Here is a 21,960-nt window from a genome sequence, read left to right as displayed (position 1 = left end):
ACAAGATGAAAACAAACAAAATAGGTAAAAACAAATTCGAATTAAGCAAAGTCCAAACTTTGCATGCAGTTTGCATGCAGCTGGTGTATGTATGTATGTTACAGTATGTATGACTAGCTGACAAAAAGAAAACCCGACAAATCTGAATACCCCCTCTCCATAAAATGCGTCTAAATATGTCCAAAAACGCCAAAGCCCGACTTCTGCTTGGAGGGTAAGTTTACACGTATGAACTTTAACCAGAGTCGGTCAAGGTCTCGCTTACTATGAAAAATGTATGAACAAATAATTCTTATCAAATAGTAAACAGTATGGGTACGCAAAGTACAAGCCTGTAACCTCTCTGTGACTTCGGTTAGTGACTTTTGGCATTGGAAACCACATTGGCCGGTCACTGACATTGTTTAATGGCCCGAAACTGTCTGCAGACACAGCAAATTCCAGCACAGCCTCACTAATGTCTGTCAAGGGCAAATTGGTAGTATGCTTGGCCCAGTACCAAAGGTCCTGGGTTCGAATCCGCTGACAGTACTATACTACTGCTGACATATGCTCTGATACTGTGCCCGAAGGAAAGGTACTTCACTCGGGTATAAATTATATACTTTAGTTAGTGGCGTCATTCGAGAGCCACAATTTCAGCACGTTAAAACAACAACAACAAAAAAAACACTGATATCGAAAAGAGTGAGAGTCCATTAATCTCCAAGCAGATCATACAATGGCATAAGATAGTTCCAAACTGGCCAAGGAGTGTAGTCAGCCAAGAGGTGTCCATTTGCCTTGTAGAAACGCTACATTTGCCGGTACCGAAACATACTCCTAAGCCGGCTTCACTCTTCTGCCAGCTTTTGATACTATCTTATGCTACCGTAGGATCTGCTTGGAGATTAAGAGTCCATGCCGGTGTGAGTGGATCAAGTGAATCTGTCCGGATATGCAGCTTGTACGTCCGCTGTTCATTACAGGTCGTTGGAAAAATATTAGAAATTTGACAAACGTAAACAGGTAACATGTCAGACGAGTTAGCTTGGTCGCTAACCATAATTCTCGGTCATGAGCTTACTCATCTGGCATGTTATGTATCTATATTTGTCCAATTTGTACTATTTTTCCCGCGACCTGTGGAGCCTGGTAGAGACTAAAGGTGGGGTCACACCTGCGTATATATTTAAGTCCGTATGAGGCGCGCATGGGAGTATTTGCCTCCACCAGGCTCCACAGGTCGTTGGAAAAATATTAGAAATTGGACAAACGTAAACAGGTAACATGGCAGACGAGTTAGCCGATCGCTAACCATAATTCTCGGTCATGAGCTTACTCATCTGGCATTTTATGTATCTATATTTGTCCAATTTGCACTATTTTTCCCGCGACCTGTGGAGCCTGGTAGAGACTAATTGTGGGGTCACACCTGCATATATATTTAAGTCTGTATGAGGCGCGCATGGGAGTATTTGCCTCCACCAGGCCCCACAGGTCGTTGGAAAAATAATAGAAATTGGACAAACGTAAACAGGTAACATGGCAGACGAGTTAGCTTGGTCGCTAACCATAATTCTCGGTCAGCTAACTCATCTGGCATTTTATGTATCTATATTTGTCCAATTTGTACTATTTTTCCCGCGACCTGTGGAGCCTGGTAGAGACTAAGATTGTCATACGCACCTCAAACGGACTTGAATATATACGCATGTGTGACCCCACCTTAACGCCATGAGGCGGTTTCCCGGGTATGCAATGCAAACAAACGGTGTGAGGAGATGGAATCGCCCAAGGCTTTGCTTCAGCCGTATATCCTCATGCAAGTCATTGTCTAAAACCAACATACAATAGTGGGTTATGTAGCATAAGCCTGGGGCACAACCCGCCGTACGTGCAATTTGTCCGTACGTTTTTTGTGGAGGCCACGTCCGCCACGTATTCCTGAAAACGTTCAGTCTGTACAAGGCAGGTGCGTCGCCCGTATACGTATTGGCACGTACGGAGGGCGATTCCGCAGCCCGAACGCAGAGAAAGTTCTGCATGCACTTAAATTTCTACGGCGTGTCTGCGTGCTCCAAAATCCGTAGTTCGTACGGAGGCGGTACTTACCACTTACGGATACCAAAAGATTGCCCACGTTTTGGCACGTAGACAGCACGCACTTGCAAGTACGGCGGGTTGTGCCCCTAGCTATAGTGTTTGGCCAAGAACCAAGAGGTCCTGGGTTCAGTCTCTATCATGCTACCGATCCTTTCAATGAGTTTAGGCAACTTTCCTCACTCCACCCAGGTGTAAAAATGAATACCTGATCTCAGTTGGAGAAGGAAAAGGCGATGGGAGGCGAGGGGACTCACTGTCTTTATACCCCTGTCACATTATCCAAGATCTTCGGGTGTATCGATGGAAGATCGGCCATATTTAAGATTGACGTAGGGTTGCGCATGCGCGTATTTTTCACCAGAAACCCGTCCCTGTCACATTTATTCCATGCTTTTTACCTTGTACAATTGTTGTGCAATAAAGTTATTATTATAATCGAGGCTGGGCGATTGCCGCAGAATCGTCGTCTGATCGATATCGATTTTCGCAAAATGTGACAGGGGTATTACAACCTCAGAAAGGCAATAGGACTACCTGTTATCTAATAAAAGTTTACCTTAAAAAAAAACGATAACAAATAAAAGTCACCAGCGTGCGGAAGTCAATACTACTGATTGTCTGGATAGTAATTTGTATTCATTAAGGACCTGTCGCATCTTTATTTGTGGTTTCCTTGAGTCTCAATACACTAGCTACTGCAGACTTCAGAAATCACGTGTGCACAAATTGGCCAAACTAATTAATGAAATATTTTCTTTGATTTTATTCGCTTGCAAATGTTAGACTCAGCTAACTCCTCTGACCAAGCTTTACAATTTTCCAGCGACAATTCTATTTTGACAGAAACATTTTTGGGCAAGGAAATACAGGATTAGATCATCTCCAATCCCTCGCTAATCCCAGCTGCATTAGGTAGTGTGGTTGTTTATTTGTTTGTTTGCGAACCCAGTAAACTACCCGTTTGTTATGTAAGACTGACCGGTTTGATTCGGTCATACCGGGATGAGACCATAATCTTTTCGAAAATTGTGGTGTTTTTTTTTGCTCGACGTGGGGCTCTCTTCAAACAGTTGATCATTCCTCGCACCTATCTTAAACTCCAACCTCGAAATACATATTTTAGTTCATAAAGGCTGTGTCAAGACACAAGAGACATTCTAGATGACTTTCCTATTTAAGTTCGTCATTAGCGTTTCGACGATAACAGACTTCAACTTCCACCTGACTATGCCGTGCCCCCCTCCCCCTTCACCACATGGTGCCACTTTAACTTTGACTAGCCAGAGGCATCTGACCGTGACCGCAGAGGTCAATATACTTGGACTTCGGAACAGCCAAAATAAGGTCACATAAGGTGAATGTTAAAGCCATGTGAGGTTACCTCGTAATTCCATGTAGCTGTGACCTGAAAATTAATTGGTAGTTCATGAATTGCATATTTCTTCCGTTTTGGTTCAAACTTTGATAGGATCCATGTGTACAAAATGCGAATTCGTCTTCATTCGTAGCCTCTACCAGGCTTCGTGGATCGGTGGTCTAATTGTAGAAATTGGACAAATGGAGCCGGCCAGAAGAGTACGTTTCCTCACCACGAATAATGATACTACTGATCCACGGAGCCTGGTAGAGGCTACTTCATTCGCGGGGTAACCTAGCCTCCGTTGCAGTCTTCGAACAGGGCTGTTTATTTTTTCAATTTCATTTTAAGGGTTGGGGTGGCGCTGATTCGCAATTTTCAACGTTGGCTACTGGTTCTCTTTAATATGCCGGGAAAAGGTACTCTAAAAAAAAAAAGAAAGTTTAGGCTCCAGCTGTTTTTTGACGTTTTTTCAGTTGTACAAATACAATAGTCAATACAATACAATACAATACAATACAGAATAGAAAGCCCGATAACGACTAACAAAACGTTAAAACTAAAACAACAGAAAGACTAACATCTGTTTGGGGAGTGGGGAAAGGGAGTTTGCCGAGGATGGGAGTATGCCGTTGAAAGTAGTTTTATCTCATTCGGCAAACTCCCTCTCCCGACATATTAAAGAGAACCTAGGCAACGTTAAAATCGCGAAGAAGCTGCATGCAGCTTTCCCCTAAAATAAGAGCAGCCCCACTCGAAGTATGCAACGGCTAGGAGTAACATATATCCGTTGTTTTCAAAACAGTGTATTTAGGGGTATTCAGAGAAGAAGGGCGGTGGTTTCAAACTGCAATATTTTGAAAATATAACAGTTTGATACTAAAGTTTAACGACGGCTGTACAGATGTACTACATCCGTTGTTTTATCAAACTGCGATAGGTTTGAATAGGTCACCTTGCGGATAAAGGTAAACTAGCGCTACATAGTGGCCGTTAAGCTGGTTAAGCCGTTGAAATCCTAAAATCTGGGTTCAAATCCTAGTTTGCACCGGTGGAAATGCACCTAACAACAGTTTCTCACTCGACCATTAAATATATTATAAAGTTTGGGCTAGGGATAGTACGGGGCATTATGTTGAAAGCTCCGCCGGTCCGTGGAGAGCCACACCTCGAGCAAATTAGAGAACACACCACAATAGTAAGGGTCATTTCAGGTCTTCGGAAGCTTGTCCTTAGTGTACAAGCCTACAGCTGTGTTTTCAGGGTATATATGTCTCTGTGGCCGAACCTGGATCCAATTCCATGAATCCGTGGGCCTGAGTTCGATCCCATGGTTGGCTCAGCTCGGACATGTTGTAAGGAATTGCATTCACCTTTCGGAAAGGACGTAAAATGGGGGTCCCGTGCAGATAAAACAGCATCATTACTCAGATATTGGCTCCAATAAGGTGAATTGTAAAACGAATGATTTCTACAAAGGTAAAATATTTAGTTCCATTGACGTGTGATTCATGCCAGTACTGCAGCTCATTAACATAAAATATGCACACATTATTAAACCTTGCGGTTTTTTTTCTTTTAATCCATCTACACGTACAAATGTTCCTTAGAATAGTAAAATTAATAATATTAATTGTATTTACATAAAATAATGTAACACCATGACATAGTTCTGTTGCAAAATTTTCACCAAAAATTAAATACAGCCGCAACCTAGAATAAATTGTTATTGGATTGCAACACGATGTTTCTTTTGCCGCGCCCGAGACAATATGGCGGCGCCCATTGTACGGGGTACAAAGTATGGCATCTACATAACTAAGGATTGTGTGAATATGAATAGGTTTGCGTTTAGGAATTTTTTGGATGCCCTGACTAGGGCAGAATAAAATCTTAGGCAAATATATAATACTCCCACTTAGTTAGCCTTCCAGTGAACTGATATCACATACAAATGTACTTGCAGATTCCGTATGCGTAATGTTTACTCCTTCTTTGTTTTTATATGCCCCCATTGGACCATAATGTAGGGCAATCAAAAATTTTGAAATATGCTTAGCAAATATAGGCCTTCCTAGTAAAAATAAGGTTAGCCTCCTGCCAAGATCTTCAAAGGATTCATCTCCGTTGTGTTAGAAAGAAACGTTAACAGATCAAATTAAATATCTTTTTTTTCCAATTGTGGGATGTCTTAAAATTGTTGATAATTTGACCATATTAAAGGTTTAAAATTCCACATGAATAGCTTAGATTAGTAGGAAATTTAAATTTACTAAGAAAAACATACAACAGCTACCTGTGCACGGTACATGTATAGCGTCAAATCATTTAAAGATCGCTAAAATAGCTTAGACATAAATTATGTTAATGACTGCAGTACCGGTAAGATCCGCATGTTTAAGCATCTGACCGTGCAAAGTGTCACGAATACAGTATATAACGTACGCAGAATGCTTTTAAAGGCTTTTTCAGCGACGTACCGAATTTCCATGTGATTTTTATAGGTCCAAGGAAGACATAGAAAAATAAAACTGGTGTGTTGGGGATTTGAGGTCTTGGAGACTGAAAATAGCGCGCGGTGTGTGCATCTCTGTGTTTGTGTGTGTGTTTGTGTATGTGTTTGTGTATGTATGTGCCACACTGTGTGGGTATCAGGACAGTTCGGCACATGGACACTTCGGCCCGGACATTCCGGCCCCAAGTCCAGGACACTTCGGCCTCAGGCCGATGACATTTCGGCCCAGACTCAGAGGACACTTCGGCCCCGCTAGTTCTTATGTTGTGGGCATGCTATGCAATTTAAGGAAACGCAAAAAAAGCGTAATCATTAATGGCGATTTTCTCGAGTAAACAGGAGAACACTTTATAATATACTGTATAATTAAAATCATACGTCCTAAAATTATACGTTATGTAGTCAACTCGGGCTACGTGTTAGATAACTATCGTGGACTGGACCCAGGGCCGAAGTGTCCTCGGCTTGGGGCCGAAGTGTCCTCGGCTTGGGGCCGAAGTGTCCTCGGCTTGGGGCCGAAATGTCCTGATTGCCAAGGGGCCGAAGTGCCCGACATTCCACTGTGTGTTCCTTTTTGTGTATGTACAACATTGGCGAAAACTAGAGCAGGTGGATCCTTGGCTTCCAAGAAGCTCACAGTTGGTCATCACTAAATTATATATCAGTCATCAGGTCCTACCTAACCCCTAGGCTGACCCTCTTCGCCTGTAATCATATAGGTGGACAAAGGTCGCACGCATAGCCACTTAAAAAGTAGACACCTACAAGGTGTGGGCAACGGGATTTATACGTCCTTCACAGGACCCACACCTCCAGCAACAGTTAAAAACAAACTATAAACTAAAGAGAATGGGCAAATAAAAGCTAAGTAGAGCCAGAAATGTACTTTGGGTAAAACAATGACCAAAAATTACAACATTACGCGTTTTGTTGCACTGTATGCAAAAACGGGTTATAAAAGCCATTCCCAAGGCGCTCCTATACCAAATTTTTACCGGTTATTTACTTGGAAAACCAGGGAACAGGAGCGAAAAATGATTTTGGGAAAAAAGAATGGCAAAATGTTCAAAATAAAGCATTTTGTTGTACTGTATGCAAAATATGTTATTGAATCCATGTGCGCATACATGTATGTTCAGGGCATTGCTATACCGAATTCCAGGTCATTCATCAGTTGTAAAACCAGGGTATGGGAGCCAAAAATGTACTTTTTTTGGAAAAAATTAAGCATTTTGTTGAACAGTATGCCAAAATGGTTATTGAATCTATGTGCGCATGTGTCCAGGGCATTCCTATACCAAATTTCAGGGCATTCGGTTGTAAAACCAGGGTACAGGGGCCAAAAATGTACTTTTTGGGCCGAAAATGCCAAAAAAAGTCACCAAATTCAGCATTTTGTTCTATTACATGGCAAACCAGTTATCAACCCATGTGTGTACTTGTCCAGGACATTCCTATACCAAATTTCAGGTCATTTGGTTGCAATACCAGGGTGCTTGGGCCAAAATATACATTTTTTGGTCTAAAAATGACGAAAAAAACTCAATAAAATCATTTTAAAGGCAATTATAAAAAAATATAGAACAACCCTGCTTTTATAAGTGATAGGTAAGTTCCTCTGCTACATAACATGAAACTGAAATTCATTTTTGGTAAGCTATGACTGTTTTTCCAGGAATAATTCTATGGTTACGATTTTCTTGAAATGGAAATATTGGTTTACTCTCGGGGCCACCACGGTTCGATACGTAAAAGGCCCAAACTTTTTTTTACATATGATGTATACAAAGGTTCAAACTATAACTGTGCCAAAAATCAAGCAAATTGATTTGCCTGTAAATGAGCTAATGGTCAATAAAAATGGTCAAAAAATTGATTTTTGTCAATTTTGGAAATTCACGAAAACACATCATTTTCAAACATCTGCTGCACCTCACTACAAAAACATTTTGAGCATCACTATATATCATTTTTTTTTATTAGAATATGGGTAATAACATATCCGAGAATCAATAAAATATCAGTTAATTTGTGGGGGCTACAGGAGTCCAAAGGAGGCCTATTTTGGACGCGACCAAGGCCTTCCCTTGCTGAAAATCCGCCATTTTGAAAAATGGCCGTTGCCATGGCAACCGGTGACCGCAGATCTAAAACTTTGCCATTTTTGTAGGTTTGGACCAAGGCCCTACCACCACACAAAATTTAAGGAAAATCGATTTTTTGAGTTTGGCCACCCTATGCTTGGTTTTTACAGACAGAGCCTCTTAACATAGAGATATTCTAACAAAATAACAGCAAATACAAAACAAACAAAAAAACTCAAACCTGCATGAAATATTTTGTTTTGTGATGGTGCGTAGGGTTAATATGGTTTGACGTTTGGCAAAATTATTCCATCATTGTTCTTATATATCTACTTATGATAAACAGTGAGATCCAAAACTACACCTTTTTAGTGACCTAGCCATTTCATTTTTATTTCCTATTGTTACACCTGCACCTGGCACATATCCCTAATGGGTATATAATGGTTCATTCCATACAGTGGTCACAGGGATGGTCACAGTTACTCTGATATATTTTTTAATCAAACACAAAACTGCAAAAACTGATATATACCCCCAAAACATCATAAAACAAAAACAGTACCTCCATTTTTCATGGAGGTAACAAGGTAACATTCACTTTTGTAGATGTACATTTCATATAACCTGATAAATGTAACACTTTTGAAGGAGATGCTAGAAGGTGTAGAAGAAACCATAATGACTGCAGGGCACTGAAACTAAACACTGGTTGCACCCAGCTGGTGCGGGTGGGCTGCCTCCAGCCAATTGGCCATCTAAACAAACTGACTAGGACCACTCCACTCCTGACCAAAAGGGGTGTAAATAATTTTTTTGCAAACGAACCACAAAACTGCAGCAAACTTCTAATGCACGCTATAGCACAATGGCTCACAATATCTATCCCCATAGCAAACGTGATCGCAATCCACCCAGAGGTTCTAAAGATATTGGTCCGGAATCACAAAAATTCCTACCAGAATCAAGACCTGCTGCTTGGGGGTGAAATGACACCCCTACATCTACAAGATGACATGAGTTTTTATTCCTTCAACTTGCTTAATGTTGGTACATTGAAGGGGGAAATTTCTGTAAAAAAACTAATGCACCAAATTATGCACTTTTGCACAGGATGAACATATTTTTCGTCGAAAACGACTAAGAGTGTCAGAAAAAAATAATAACCTCGTGTATAATTGACCCAATTAGAAAGAAAATCAGTCATGTATATGACAGAGAACCGGTTTTACGGCATTCTTACGGCAGGTTTTCATTTTTCTTTCCGAGGTGGCAGACGCGGAGCAGGTACATAATCTTTATCCCTTGCTTGATATCTCTTAATGTCGTACAATTGAACGTAAATGTGGTACATGTAGTAACGCAAAGAAATGCATAAAACTGTATGTCTTTACCGCTACTAGACTTGTGCGCTTGTGAGGGCATTTTCTTTTGGAACAGTTCCTTCCTGAACTCATGCAAAGACAGATATTGAGGGACATGGGTACCATGATACTAGTATGAGGAACATTTGCGCTTCATTCCGCAGTGTTTGTCTGTAATTGATATTGCTCAATTCAGTGGTTAGCGGCCTTGCATCTGGAACTGTAGAAGCCGTGAGCTCGATTCCGGCTGTGTCGCTCACCCGAGATGCACGCTACCAAAAAGGGTTGCAGTCCTTATACCCCTGTCACATTTGGCGAAAATCGATCGGACGACGATTCTGTGGTAATCGCCAGAGCCTCGCTTATAATAATAACGTTATTTTAAGCACAATAAGGTACAAAGTACCTTATATGTAACAGGTACGGTTTTCAGGTAAAAAATACGCGTACCCCTCTGGCTCTGTCGATCTTAAATATGGCCGATCTTCCATCGATACGCCCGAAGATCCTGGATAATGTGACAGGTATTAGAACGGGAGGTTAAGCCGTGGTTCACTGTTCGATGTGCTTGTCGTGAACAGCTAGGGGAATTTCCCTGTAAATACCGTACATAGCGTCTGTCCTCTCTGTCACGACCAGTGGAAGACTAGCTCTTCAGCGAGCTGAAACGTTCCTCTTTCTCCTCAAATATGGGTCATATTTATAAGGCAAGGACGTTATATAACGTCCTTGGTCTGGGCTATAACATGATCACGGCATACACGAACTCTTTTTTCTACTTTTCGCATTGCGTTGTATATAAGTTTTATATTTCTAATCTGCATTTTATTTGCAGGAAGATGTTGTTGATCACGCTTTTCGTCAGTCTTTTTGCTGTACTTTTCGTGACATGGTTGATGGATTACATCAGACGATGGCGAATGCCCCCCGGCCCGTTTCCCTGGCCTGTCATTGGAAATCTTTCCAGTAAGTAGATAAGTAGTTAAGTAGATAGGTAGTTAAGTAGGGCAACCTCCGGCGACATTTTAGTTTTAGTTTTGTCAATGTAACGCGCGTTCGCATCTGTATCTGTTATATGTTCCCATTGTCGCATTGATATGTAGTTGTGCCCAAACTCAGTTGTGCGATGATGCACTTTTTGTTTTTATAATCGATGTAATAATTTTCGAAATTACCCCTATTTCCCTGGTATTGTAGAACAGCTAACCTATAGGTCACGTGGTTTTGTAATTAGCCTATCTCCAAGCAGATATATGCGGTAATGTGGAACATCTATCGGATGATCGTTTTGTGCACATCGTGTCGTCAGCTGTTCGCAGTTGCGAGTGTTTCAGGTATCCATGGTGAAGCTGTGAGGTTGTTTTCATTTGGTGTCGTTCTTTCTTATTTTGCTGTTGATGCGTACAGGATTGTGTTTTAAATTTGGCAGTAATAGGTATGTTAGCTTTGAACTAAAGTCGATGTGATGTGTTCTATGTATCTGATATAAACACCATGCCACACACCACAACCAACATAAACCATAATTGCGAACGCGCGTTACATCGTCAAAAACAATACTCCATCGCCTGAGGTTACCCTCCGGTCACAGAGTAATAACAATATTCCAAGCAAATGTAGCTAAAGACAGTTTGGTATTTGGTCATGTTGGTAGGTAGCAGCCACTGACGATTGCAATTGTATTACAGTGTTCTCCGGCAAGTCCCATTTGACCTTCATCGACCTTGCCAAGAAATATGGCGACGTTTTCAGCCTGAAGAAGGGCATGACGGATGTGGTGGTGCTGAACAGCGTGGATGCCGTTCGGGAAGCTCTGGTGGAGAAGAGTGTTGCGTTTGCAGGCAGACCTCATCTGCAATCTTGTGAGTATGACTCCTATCATCTTCCTACGCAGGGACATCCAACGGCGAAATCGCCTGTCTGGATGTACCCTGCTTTCTCAACCGTCACTTAGTTCCTGTGGGTGTCACCACTATCCAGCTGTCAGCCAATCAGAGAATAGACCTTTCAGTTTTCAAAAGGGATCTGGCATAGATAAGAGTAAACTCATGAATATTCATAAGTAGAGCTGTCAGGAACTAAGGGTGACGGTTGAGAAAGCAGGGTACATCCAGACAGGTGGTTTCGCCGTTGGATGTCCCTGTGTAGGAGTATGACTCCCATTTGAAACATGTAGTGTTCATGGACTAATTGAAAAGAGTTCAAAGACCTCATTACTCCATGAAATGTTCTAATCATGTAGTTTAAGTGCCATTCAATTACTATCCGAGACGCTTACATCAAATGCTTGGAATATTTTACGGGACTGAGTGTAAGAGGCCCCGGTACAGTAATCGGACTCCTTGGATCCGTGGTATTTATTATCCATAAAAAGTATAAACATCACAACTGTGAAACCCATGTTTATGCGTTTTAGATGAAATAGAATCGGAGGGCAGGAAAAACATGGCCTTTACTGACTACAATCCAGCCTGGAAACAGCACAGCAAACTCATGAAGAGCGCTCTCAGGTTCGTACCAAATATTACGAAATATTGTAAAGTATGTTTTTATTTCCGAAAATAATTACATCGGGTTGGTAAAATATACGACATAGGAGAATTCTTGTAAACAACCAGGATGTACTTACTGTGCTTGCGTTTCGGTGTCTATCACCTTCACGAGGGGGGGGTACAAACTTGGCCACGTTTGGGATTGTGTTCTCACCGCAAAAGCGCCACCTACATCGGCTACATATATAGCGGCGAGAACTAGAACTACAGTCAGAAGCTCTGCGAAGGGTGTTCAATAGACACCGAAAGGTAAGCAGAATAAGTACATGCTGGTTGTGTACAAGAATTCTCCTATATCCTATAGGCTATATCTTATTTTGCATACCTCATTACCTCCATGAAATGTCATGGAATGGAGGTTATATTTTCTGTTATGTGTCTCTGTCTGTGTAGATGATTACTCAAGAACGGCTGAATGGATTGGTTTCATACTTGTTGTGTTGGTGGGGTGTGATGAAAGCTCGAATCGATGAGATTTTGGGAGCCGTATCTGTCGTTATAATCGATGTAATAATATCAGAAATCACCCCTATATCTGAGATATATTGGTACAGGCATCGTGCTTTATGTGTTTGTTAATGGGCTTAGCTCCAAGCAGATGGTGAGGTGACAGCTGTTTAAAATGCCATTAGGTCCTCTCATTTGGGTTGGGTGTCAGAAGTTTTATGGGCGACACAGATGTTCTGATTTTGTTACGATAAGGGACAGTTGTTAGTTGTCTCTTTCGTAGCCAATGGTACTTGTTTTTTAGCAGACGGGGTTGGCGCCAAGTATTCATCTTACAGTTGGTGTTGGGCTGTCAGAGGAAAGTGTGCATCTCGTTTTTGTACCGTGTGAACAGTTGATGTTATGACATATTGGTGGAAAATCAAATCACCATCTGACTAAAGTTGGCCACATCCCTTCTTCTTTCTGAGTTTCCCAACTTCCTCCCACCACACAGCTCTGAGGCACATAGTCGAACCTCATCAATAATGCTGACAACCTCAGACATTTTAAATGCCAAACATCAAGCTTAAGGAACACCACGCTACCATATGCCGTCGACCTCTTAAACGCACATTACACAATTAAGTGTCACATTTTGATAATTACTAATCAGATGGACATCCTCTGTGTCATTAAATAAATACACCACTACTTTCCCATAACATTTATATTATATAACCATTACTCTCAAATACAACCGACTATAAACATACATACCATCCACAAAAAAGCAATAAATATTTCATGGAGGTATGAGGTCCCCGAACTCTAGTTTATACTAAAATGTTCCTCTCTTTCTCAGCTATGTATGTAAATTGCTTGTCAAGATTACTATAATTCATTAATGAACGCATTGGCTTTATGACCTCATGAGTTAGGTACATCACATTCACATTTGTAAGATTGTCTTTTCAATATTTCAGCAAACGAAAAATTGCAACATCTTGCACAGAGTCTAAGCCTGCAGTTACAAAAACCGCCAACCGTCTGACTATATCTTTACCTTTCGTCCTTAGGGAATATGCCTCCGATAGAAACCTGGAAACCCAAGCCCATGAAGCGTTTCGTTACATCATCGGTGAACTTGAGAAGGTCGAGGGTCAAGCAGTGGATCTCAATGCGCACATCTCCAATCTGATCTACAATATTGTCTGCCCAGTTGCCTTTGGCGTCAGGTATAGTCTAGATATAGCCGATTATCGATTGACAACTATTTTATATAGCCTGATTAAATCGCGCTCACAGAAGATCCTCAAAGCCCTAGGAGTTCAATGACTAGCAGGTCTAAGTCCTTTTGATATATGCATAAAAAATGTTGTTCTTTTTTTTTTAAGAAAACGTTGCCGAGTCATTTGTTTAAGTAGATAAATATCACAGGGACAAATAATCGTTGAACAAAACTGTTGTAATCGTTTCGTTGGCTGTCAATATTAGGTAAAATAAGAAACAGTGTACAAACATTTGACGTGGGAGCTGAACATGTAACGTATATATGTATGTATGTGCGTATGTCTGTATGTATGTGTGTGTGTATGTGTGTGTGTGTGTTTGTCTGTGAATGTGTGTTTGTGTGTATGTGTCTGTGTGTTTGTGTGTGTATGTATGTGTGTGCGTGCTTGTGTGTATGTGTATGTGTGTGAGAGTGTGTATGTGTGTGCATGCCTATGTGTGTATGTGTGTGTGTGTGAGTGTATGCGCGTGTGTGTGTATGTGTGTCTGTGCTTATGTGTGTACGTGTGTGTATAAGTGTGTGTGTGTGTGTGTGTGCGTGCATGTGTGTGTTTAAACCAAGAGACACGCACTAGGCAATTAAGCATAACATGTTACATGAAAACTGGTAGGAAACATACATATGTTAATAATAATAACAATGATTATATATACATATATATATATATATATATATATACTGTATTTCAACAGATTTGACCTGAAGAGCGAGGATTTTAAGAATATGACAAAAAGGTCCGAAGAATTGAACAAAAAGCGTCCTCTTGGCGACATTTACCCTTCCCTTGGATTCCTGCCTCATCGAGGTCTGTAGCTCGTTGCTCGTTGTCCTTTTAAAATAATGGCAACCTAGTAAGCAATATTACAGCGTTAAAAGTGGACATATTCTGGATAAAACAATCTGTATGATATTGACATTTATTACACTCTGTTCCCACATTTACATCATTATTTGATAATTTGAGTGGTTATAAACGCCGTAGAAACAATGCGCACGGTTAACAAGGCCTACTTTTTTGGGGGGGGGGCAAAATTTAGCGAATCCTTGTGCGGCTTGTTTCTGCGGCCTATTTTACCGCTAAATGTATGAAATAATTATATAAATGTGGAAATATAGTGTAGTACATGTCAATATCATAAACACATGTTAGTCTCTCAGAGAGTAAGATCATCTTCATTTGCCTCCTCATTTACACCACGACTTATCACAATTTGGAACAAACTTCCCGTTGAAACCAGAGGGCTGGGAGCTTCAGCCACAATCCCGTCCGATGTGTCTGCCTTTAAATGAAAGCTATCTTCATTTATGCAAAAACGATTCCGACAAAACTTCAAGCTAGAGCAGGCTTGCACATGGTCACTAGCACGCTGTTGCGCCACTTACATTGCCACAAGGCCACGATAATTTGCCCTATATTATGACTACATGTATATCTATTTCACATATTTGGACTCAATAATGTATGTGTGTTGTTAAGTTGATTTATCCTGATTTTAACTTTACATTGATTATGATATTTGTTCTTGTATTTATGTGTAGTGTGATTTGGTGTATATCATTGTTACGTTTTAGGTATGGCGGCTTCGAAAAGGTGTCCTTTGACACCTGTTCCGCCATACCCTCCATTGTCAGTGCGGAGAATCCAAATAAATAAATAAATAAAAATGAATAAAGATTGCCTTATCCAGAATATTTCCACTTTAACGCTCTAAGATTGCTTAGGTTGCCTTTAAAATATTTTCAAACTAAATTGTTGAAGATGACACTAGAAATTAAGAGCCAGTACAAACGGTACAACACATCTAGTTGCTAACTAGATCATACATTTTTAACGAATGTCTGGTATTGTCTGATAATTGTTGATTTTGTGTTTTTTAAACTATAATATCGATTTTGTTTATTTTCACATTTGTAAGTTCTTTCGTCAATTTTGTATATTTTCAAAATTGTCAAATTTGTATATTTTCAACTAAAATCCTAACAGTGATGATTCACAAACAAATTTTTTGAAAAAATTAATAATGTAGAAAAATGGTGTGGAAGTGTTATGAAATAGTGAAACCTTAATTTTCACTGACAATTTCACCTCTTCTTTCCATCACGTACACACAGCAAAGACTGACTTGCAGAAGCTTGCTTGCACTACGGGGAGGTATTTCAAACGCCAAGTGGACCGTCACCGCGAGGGATTTAACCCAGGTAAGGCATAGCCTGGGTGTTATCCGGGTAGTAGTCCGCCCCTACTCGTCTGGAGACCTGCAAATTCAAACCGTTTGCTGCTAACTTGAGTCAGTTAATGCGCGAATTAAGGAATAGGTTCGAGAGCGCTCGTTCGATGACAACTAACAGGCCCTCTCACAATTGGGAGGGGGGCTTTTCGAGTGTTCGAACGATCGCATTTACATTTCATAATTAGCTCATGTGTAGGGACCAATCAGCACCATCGGGGCTTTTCGAGTGTTCGAACGATCGCATTTACATTTCATAATTAGCTCATGTGTAGGGACCAATCAGCACCCCCAAAATTTGGACGATTCCAGACATTAAGAATAGGATCAAGGATTCCAGATAGAACAGCAGAGAAGCGATATATACCGTGTATAATGAATGTTAGAGCTAGAAGCGGCTATATATATATGGTATATAATGAACGCCGGAGCGAACTACTTTCCGAGTGCTACCCAGGCTAGGTAAGGCATTAATGAATAGGCAGCTGGTAATAACGGTCGGATCACATGACTCTATACTGTTAGGCTAGCCCCTGAGGCGTAACAAACAAAGGCCCAGGGAGTTTGCTTTGGAGGCTAGGGAAAGCATCCTTATCTTTTTTTATTACAGATGATATGCGTGACGTCACAGATCACATGATCAAGGCTCAGAAGGAGGCGGAAGAGGATGGAGCATACGACATCAGTGCACTGACAGACACTCATCTTAGGCAGATTGTGTATGACGTCTTTATGGGTGAGTTTGATGTCCTCATGTATCATTAGTTCACCTTATTCGAGGGGAAACCTATATCCGTTGTTTCGAAAAAAAAAACGGCATAAAGGTAGGTCGATTCGACGGGTGGCGGTTTCAAACGGCAATATTTTGAACATGCTTGGTCAAATGAAATATTGTAAAAATATTGCAATAGAAAACCACGGTTGAAACAACAGATATAGGTTACCCCGTGGACAAAGGTGAACTAGCGTTACACTCGGATAAAGGTTTTATTGCAAATTCATATTCATGGGGCTAATTGCAAGTGTACAAAAGTATACTGCTCACGAGTAGAGAATGCTATTTGGGGCTTCTGTGATTGATATTCGTGAGAACAAATTGTGGTAACTTACAGGCGGAACTGAAACGACGAAACTTGCCCTACTCTGGGCTATCCCGTCCCTGGCTGCCCACCCGGAGATACAGGAGAAGGTAGCCGCCGAGCTTCACACTGTAGTCGGACGGGACAGGCTGCCTGGGCTTGGCGACCGCCATGATACTCCATACACGGAGGCGACTGTGAATGAAGTACTGAGGATGGGAATCCCTGATCCACTGTCCTTACCGCGTGCCACGACTAAAGATACATCACTGCGTGAGTACAACTTACCTCTGTAATGTATTCATAAATATTTGAAAATAAAAAAATTAAAAAAGGTTATCGGGCTGCATGATGTTTTTGCAAATTACATAGGGTGTAAGACGGGGCATCTGCTATGATAGAATTAGGTTGCTCGTAAAAAGGGATAGTTCAATGTATTGATTCTATATATAAAACAAATTTTTGAATGTATTGTGACTTTGCAGAGAAAAAAAAACATATCGCCAAATAGGTTTACATAATCGGAATCTATTTTCCGGCTGAACATACTGAAGCTGAGAAAGTTTAAAATTTTGCTATGACCCAAGGTGTTGGGTATGTATATATTCAAGGCATAGTAAGTGTTCCAACAAGCCTAAATGTGCTCAATCCTACAAGCGCTTCAGGGATATCTGTGTTTCAGACCTATCCCTAATGCACTTTATCCCAGAATCGCTTATAGGATAAAGCCCATATGGGATGCAACAATATATCTAAACAAGTAGTATTCAGGGTATTCCAAAAGCGCTTTTGGGATAGAAGCACATCTGGGATGCAGACATATCGCAGACTTGCTTCTATCCCAGAAAACGCTTCTAGGATAGAAGCACATCTAGGATGCAACAATATATTTATAATAAACAAGTAGTCAAAGACTTTATTCCCTTGTCCCTTAGGTGGTTACCGTATTCCGAAGGGCACGGTGGTTGTGCCGAACCTTTGGGCGCTGCACCATGACCCTGACATCTGGGGGGATCCCCACACATTCCGTCCGGAACGTTTCCTGGATGAGACTGGCAAGCTGATACCAAAGCCCTCTCGTTTTTATCGGGCTTTCTATTTTGTCATTTTTCTTGAAGTACGCCAATACAAATAGGTTTTGACACAGCAAGATATAAAAAAAAAGATAGAAAGCTCGATAAAAATGACTAAAAAAAACGTTCAAAAAATAGCCGCAGCCTAACCTCTGCTTGGAGAGTAGTAGTAAGTGGCTATTGTCCTCTAGTGTCCAATGTAAGCGTTATCTGATCTACTCTTGCATATTCTCTCCCTTATTAGTGTTGGTCGTCGCGCATGCCCAGCACAGAAAATGGGCCTGGCCGATACTTATCTCCTGTTGGGAGGACTGGTGCAAAACTTCCACTTCAGCTTTCCGGGAGGTGAGAGGTCACCTGACGCGGATGCACTTGCCAAAGTGATCGTGACCTGCCGGAAATAGATGTAGCACTTCCGGAAATGATTGAGGTAGCAGAACATACTTGTATTTAGGGCAAATTTTGGTATTCAAGAGCAGGCGCAGATTGCCTATTTAAAATGATTAGGTGCCCTTGGCAAAAGTGCCAGTAGAAATGTTTTTTTTTCTTGGGATATGTTTGGATCCGGATTTTGGAGGTGCATATTACAGGGAAGGGTTTTTATCTTAAAGCTCTATATTGTATTGAAGAAGAAAAAAACAGCTGATTTTTAGCAATGTTTGTGCTTGCAGTAGGTTCTCGAAGATTGGTATTTTGATGTTCTTTACAGGCAGCAAAGAGGTCACATGCTTGTATGTGCAAGGTATTTTAAGTCAGTGAATTACATATGTGAAGCCTGTAAGTCCGAAATTTTGACATATTGTTGGGGTATTAAAAGTTAGTGAATTACATATGTTAAGACTTCGAAATTTTAGTTGGTTAGGCCACACTGACTTAATTTTATGCATAGCATCCTTTAGAGACTCAAAATGAATGCACAAGAGCACCAAAAATGCTACTAAACGACAAGATTAAACACCCAGGGTTGGTTTGTCTGTTAACCTCTGGTATAACTGAAAGAGACAATCGTTGTCATTTCAATAATGTTTTATTGCTATTTTAGTTTAAAGAGGGAAACAAGGGGCCCCACGCCCTGACCACGTGCCCCCTTACCCTGGAGAGCAGATCCCCTGGCAAACATAAACACTTTTATTCACCAGGGATGCTATTTGGTCACATGTGGCCACTTTTTAAAAAAAAACAGGCGAAAATCAATGCTCATGTGGATATTATTAATAAAATTAAGTCATTGTGGCCTTAGTTCGATAATTGTGGATGTATTAAGTTATATATGAATGACTATACGAATAGTGTATAACAATATCTTCCGGAGTTTAAAGGAGTCCCAGACCCCAGAAGCGAGTGTTATTTTCCAATAGATCATGTATAAATGAATACACAATAAGACGACTTTTTGCAGAATTATAAAATGACGCTAGACCCATGCAGACCCTAGTCATGTATTTCCTATTGGAATAGACACTTCTACTTATTTTATCATGCATATTTTTGACATAAATGAGGGGCGATGTTCACACCAAGAAGGCCAATTATTCAGAAAATATCAAAGAAGAACGCATAGCAAGACGAGTTTTTCTATGTCGCCCCTCAAGTTGGTTTTGTAAGCTAACTTTTGTCAGGCTTCGTCAGAAACATTGTATTCAGTCATAGGCTGATAATCTAATTAAAGAGTACTTGGGGATTTTAGTAGAATACTCAATGTTTTTTTTTAATGCAAGTGGGGCTAGTGGGTACTCAATCGTATAATGTGAAGTAGTATGCATTTGTTAGCTGCGAAACTACCAACTTTAAACTTGTGCTATATATTCGGGAAAATAAATTTATTTGGTATGTGATTGGGGAAATCTTGTCACTGTCATCATTATTAGCCGTACGTTGCAAGAGCTTTTGTCTACAAATCCATTTTTTAGAAATTGATTTTTTTGGTTTGGCTGTTTAGCACACACATGCTCACCCTGCTGACAGACACAAAGACGATACAAACAGAATTTGACATAGACGTGATAATAGATAACAATATTCTACTTACAAAGTATGTACTATATACATGGTTTAAAATAGTACATACATTATTCACAATGATATCTACAGCGAGATTTCAAAAGATGGGTCTGGAGAGGAAACAATGTGACCACATTCAATCCAACCAACATTTGGTAACATTGCGTCCAACCATACCAATACAATATAACGCCGGCCATACATCAAACTCCAACCCTAGCTACATGCGCCAGATTATCTATTGTCGTGACCAAAGCACAAGAACAACTAGACAAGCACAAGCAATCAACTTGCTGTCCCAGAACCCCGCCGAGAAACCTTCTGTAGAGCCATCGCCTACCGTGGACCCACCACCTGGAACAGTCTACGACCAGACATACGCACAGCCCCGAAATGGATGGACTCGAATCATGTCTCTCGCTATTATGTATTTTCACGGTGCAATGTATGTAACATTGTGTATATAGATTTTATGATATAGCACACATTAGGACTTTTAATGAGGTAGACTGTATCTTTGTTATATATACGTTGTCTTACCCTTGCCTCTTCCCTCATGACCTCAATGAAAAGCATGAAAAAACAAAGGTTCAAACAAAACCATCGTGAGGTCCCCGGTATCTCTACGGTGCTAGGTGTGTTGCTCTCCCGCCCGGGTCATTAGCGCACCCCGGAGAATATCTACGGGGTTGGTCTCAAGTTTTTAATTGCTCCGCTTCAATTTAGAAATAGCGGCTGGGCCGGGAGACGAGCTGTCATAGGAATCATACCCGTTCATGAAATGATACCACGCTCCAAAGTATCGGAGTCAGCCCTTGCCGTATGGTATGTCACCGAGTACATCAAGCGTACACGTACCCTCAGCATTCTTCTCCGAAAAAGTGAGTGTGAAGTATGTACTATGTCTTCTTTTGGTTTAAAATTTGGCCCGTGAAACAGGTCGGAGACACAGGCCATCCAAAAATAATCATTTGCATAATTAATGCTGTGGAAGGGTTGGTAGGCGGATGCACACCGCAAATCCTATTTTTTCATTGTGGTTACCTTGATCACAGATAAAATGTTATGTGATTTTACGATTTCATGTTGACAAATAACCTTTTTGGTAAAAATAAGATAATTGTAAGCTGTTGTACGTACCATAAAAGATAACCATTTTTATTGTAGAGAATAAAAAAGAGGATTTTGCGTCAAAAGGTTCTTTGACATAAATTATGCTAATAATCTGCAGTACTACTACCCACCGCATGGATCATTGACTCAAACAGGGCCAATAAACTGTTATAGATACTTTCCAAACATAATGTCTGTTATGGGAGTTTTTTTCATAGATATTGTTAACGCGATCGAAAACATTGAACGCCATATCCAATGATTTTGTTGTTGTTTTTTCAATTTTTTGCAGCGCCATTGAAATTAGTATCCATGTCACACAAGTGAATCACAAATGTCAGTATGTTTAGCCTGGATACGATAACCTGACCCGATCTCAATAATATGTTTATTATAATAATATGATAATATGGTAATAATTATATCAGGATCAAAGTTAGCGAGGTCTGTGGTGGAATTCCCTGGGGGGGGGGGCATGTTGACGAAAATCGACGGTCAAGATCGATAATAGGCCCCTAGTTCATATTATGATTACATAATCAAGAAAAAGGGGGCTTGGACCTTTGACAAATTCACAGTATGAACGATGACTAGAGGGTTCTCAAATGACCTTCAACTTTTTGCAAGGTCACGTTAACCCTGACCTTTCAAAGTGTCCTCGCTGGGTCACTCAACTAAGACGTCAACTTCTTAGAGAAAGAATGTCCGCAATACTCAGGGATTTGTTTTGAAAACAAATGATGACAAAGAGGTGAAGAAAACAAATAATGACAAAGAGGCGAAGAAAAC

At 40.6% G+C, this 21,960-nt stretch overlaps 1 protein-coding gene across 1 annotated transcript; it reads left to right on the top strand.

The window, feature by feature from the left end:
- Positions 1–9,222: 9,222 nt before the first annotated feature.
- LOC118406528 (cytochrome P450 2U1-like) lies at positions 9,223–18,461 on the top strand. The gene is made up of 11 exons (XM_035806589.1): positions 9,223–9,328; positions 10,241–10,371; positions 11,094–11,267; positions 11,822–11,915; positions 13,463–13,621; positions 14,370–14,482; positions 15,790–15,876; positions 16,516–16,641; positions 17,018–17,257; positions 17,920–18,063; positions 18,325–18,461. The coding sequence occupies exons 2-11, from the start codon at positions 10,245–10,247 to the stop codon at positions 18,459–18,461; spliced, it is 1,401 nt and encodes a 466-aa protein (XP_035662482.1). The 5' UTR covers positions 9,223–9,328; positions 10,241–10,244.
- Positions 18,462–21,960: the final 3,499 nt, after the last annotated feature.

This window comes from Branchiostoma floridae, chromosome 19 (genome assembly GCF_000003815.2).
Source record: "Branchiostoma floridae strain S238N-H82 chromosome 19, Bfl_VNyyK, whole genome shotgun sequence".
NCBI classification, from domain to species: Eukaryota; Metazoa; Chordata; class Leptocardii; order Amphioxiformes; family Branchiostomatidae; genus Branchiostoma; species Branchiostoma floridae.
This window is presented reverse-complemented; position numbering and strand designations above follow the sequence as displayed.

Excerpts from the sequence above, each read along its gene's own strand:
- LOC118406528 (XM_035806589.1), top strand. The coding sequence starts at position 10,245 with ATGTTGTTGATCACGCTTTTCGTCAGTCTTTTTGCTGTACTTTTCGTG. Across the intron at positions 13,622-14,369 it reads CCAGTTGCCTTTGGCGTCAG|ATTTGACCTGAAGAGCGAGG; the intron begins GTATAGTCTAGA and ends GTATTTCAACAG. Across the intron at positions 18,064-18,324 it reads GCTGATACCAAAGCCCTCTC|CACAGAAAATGGGCCTGGCC; the intron begins GTTTTTATCGGG and ends GCGCATGCCCAG.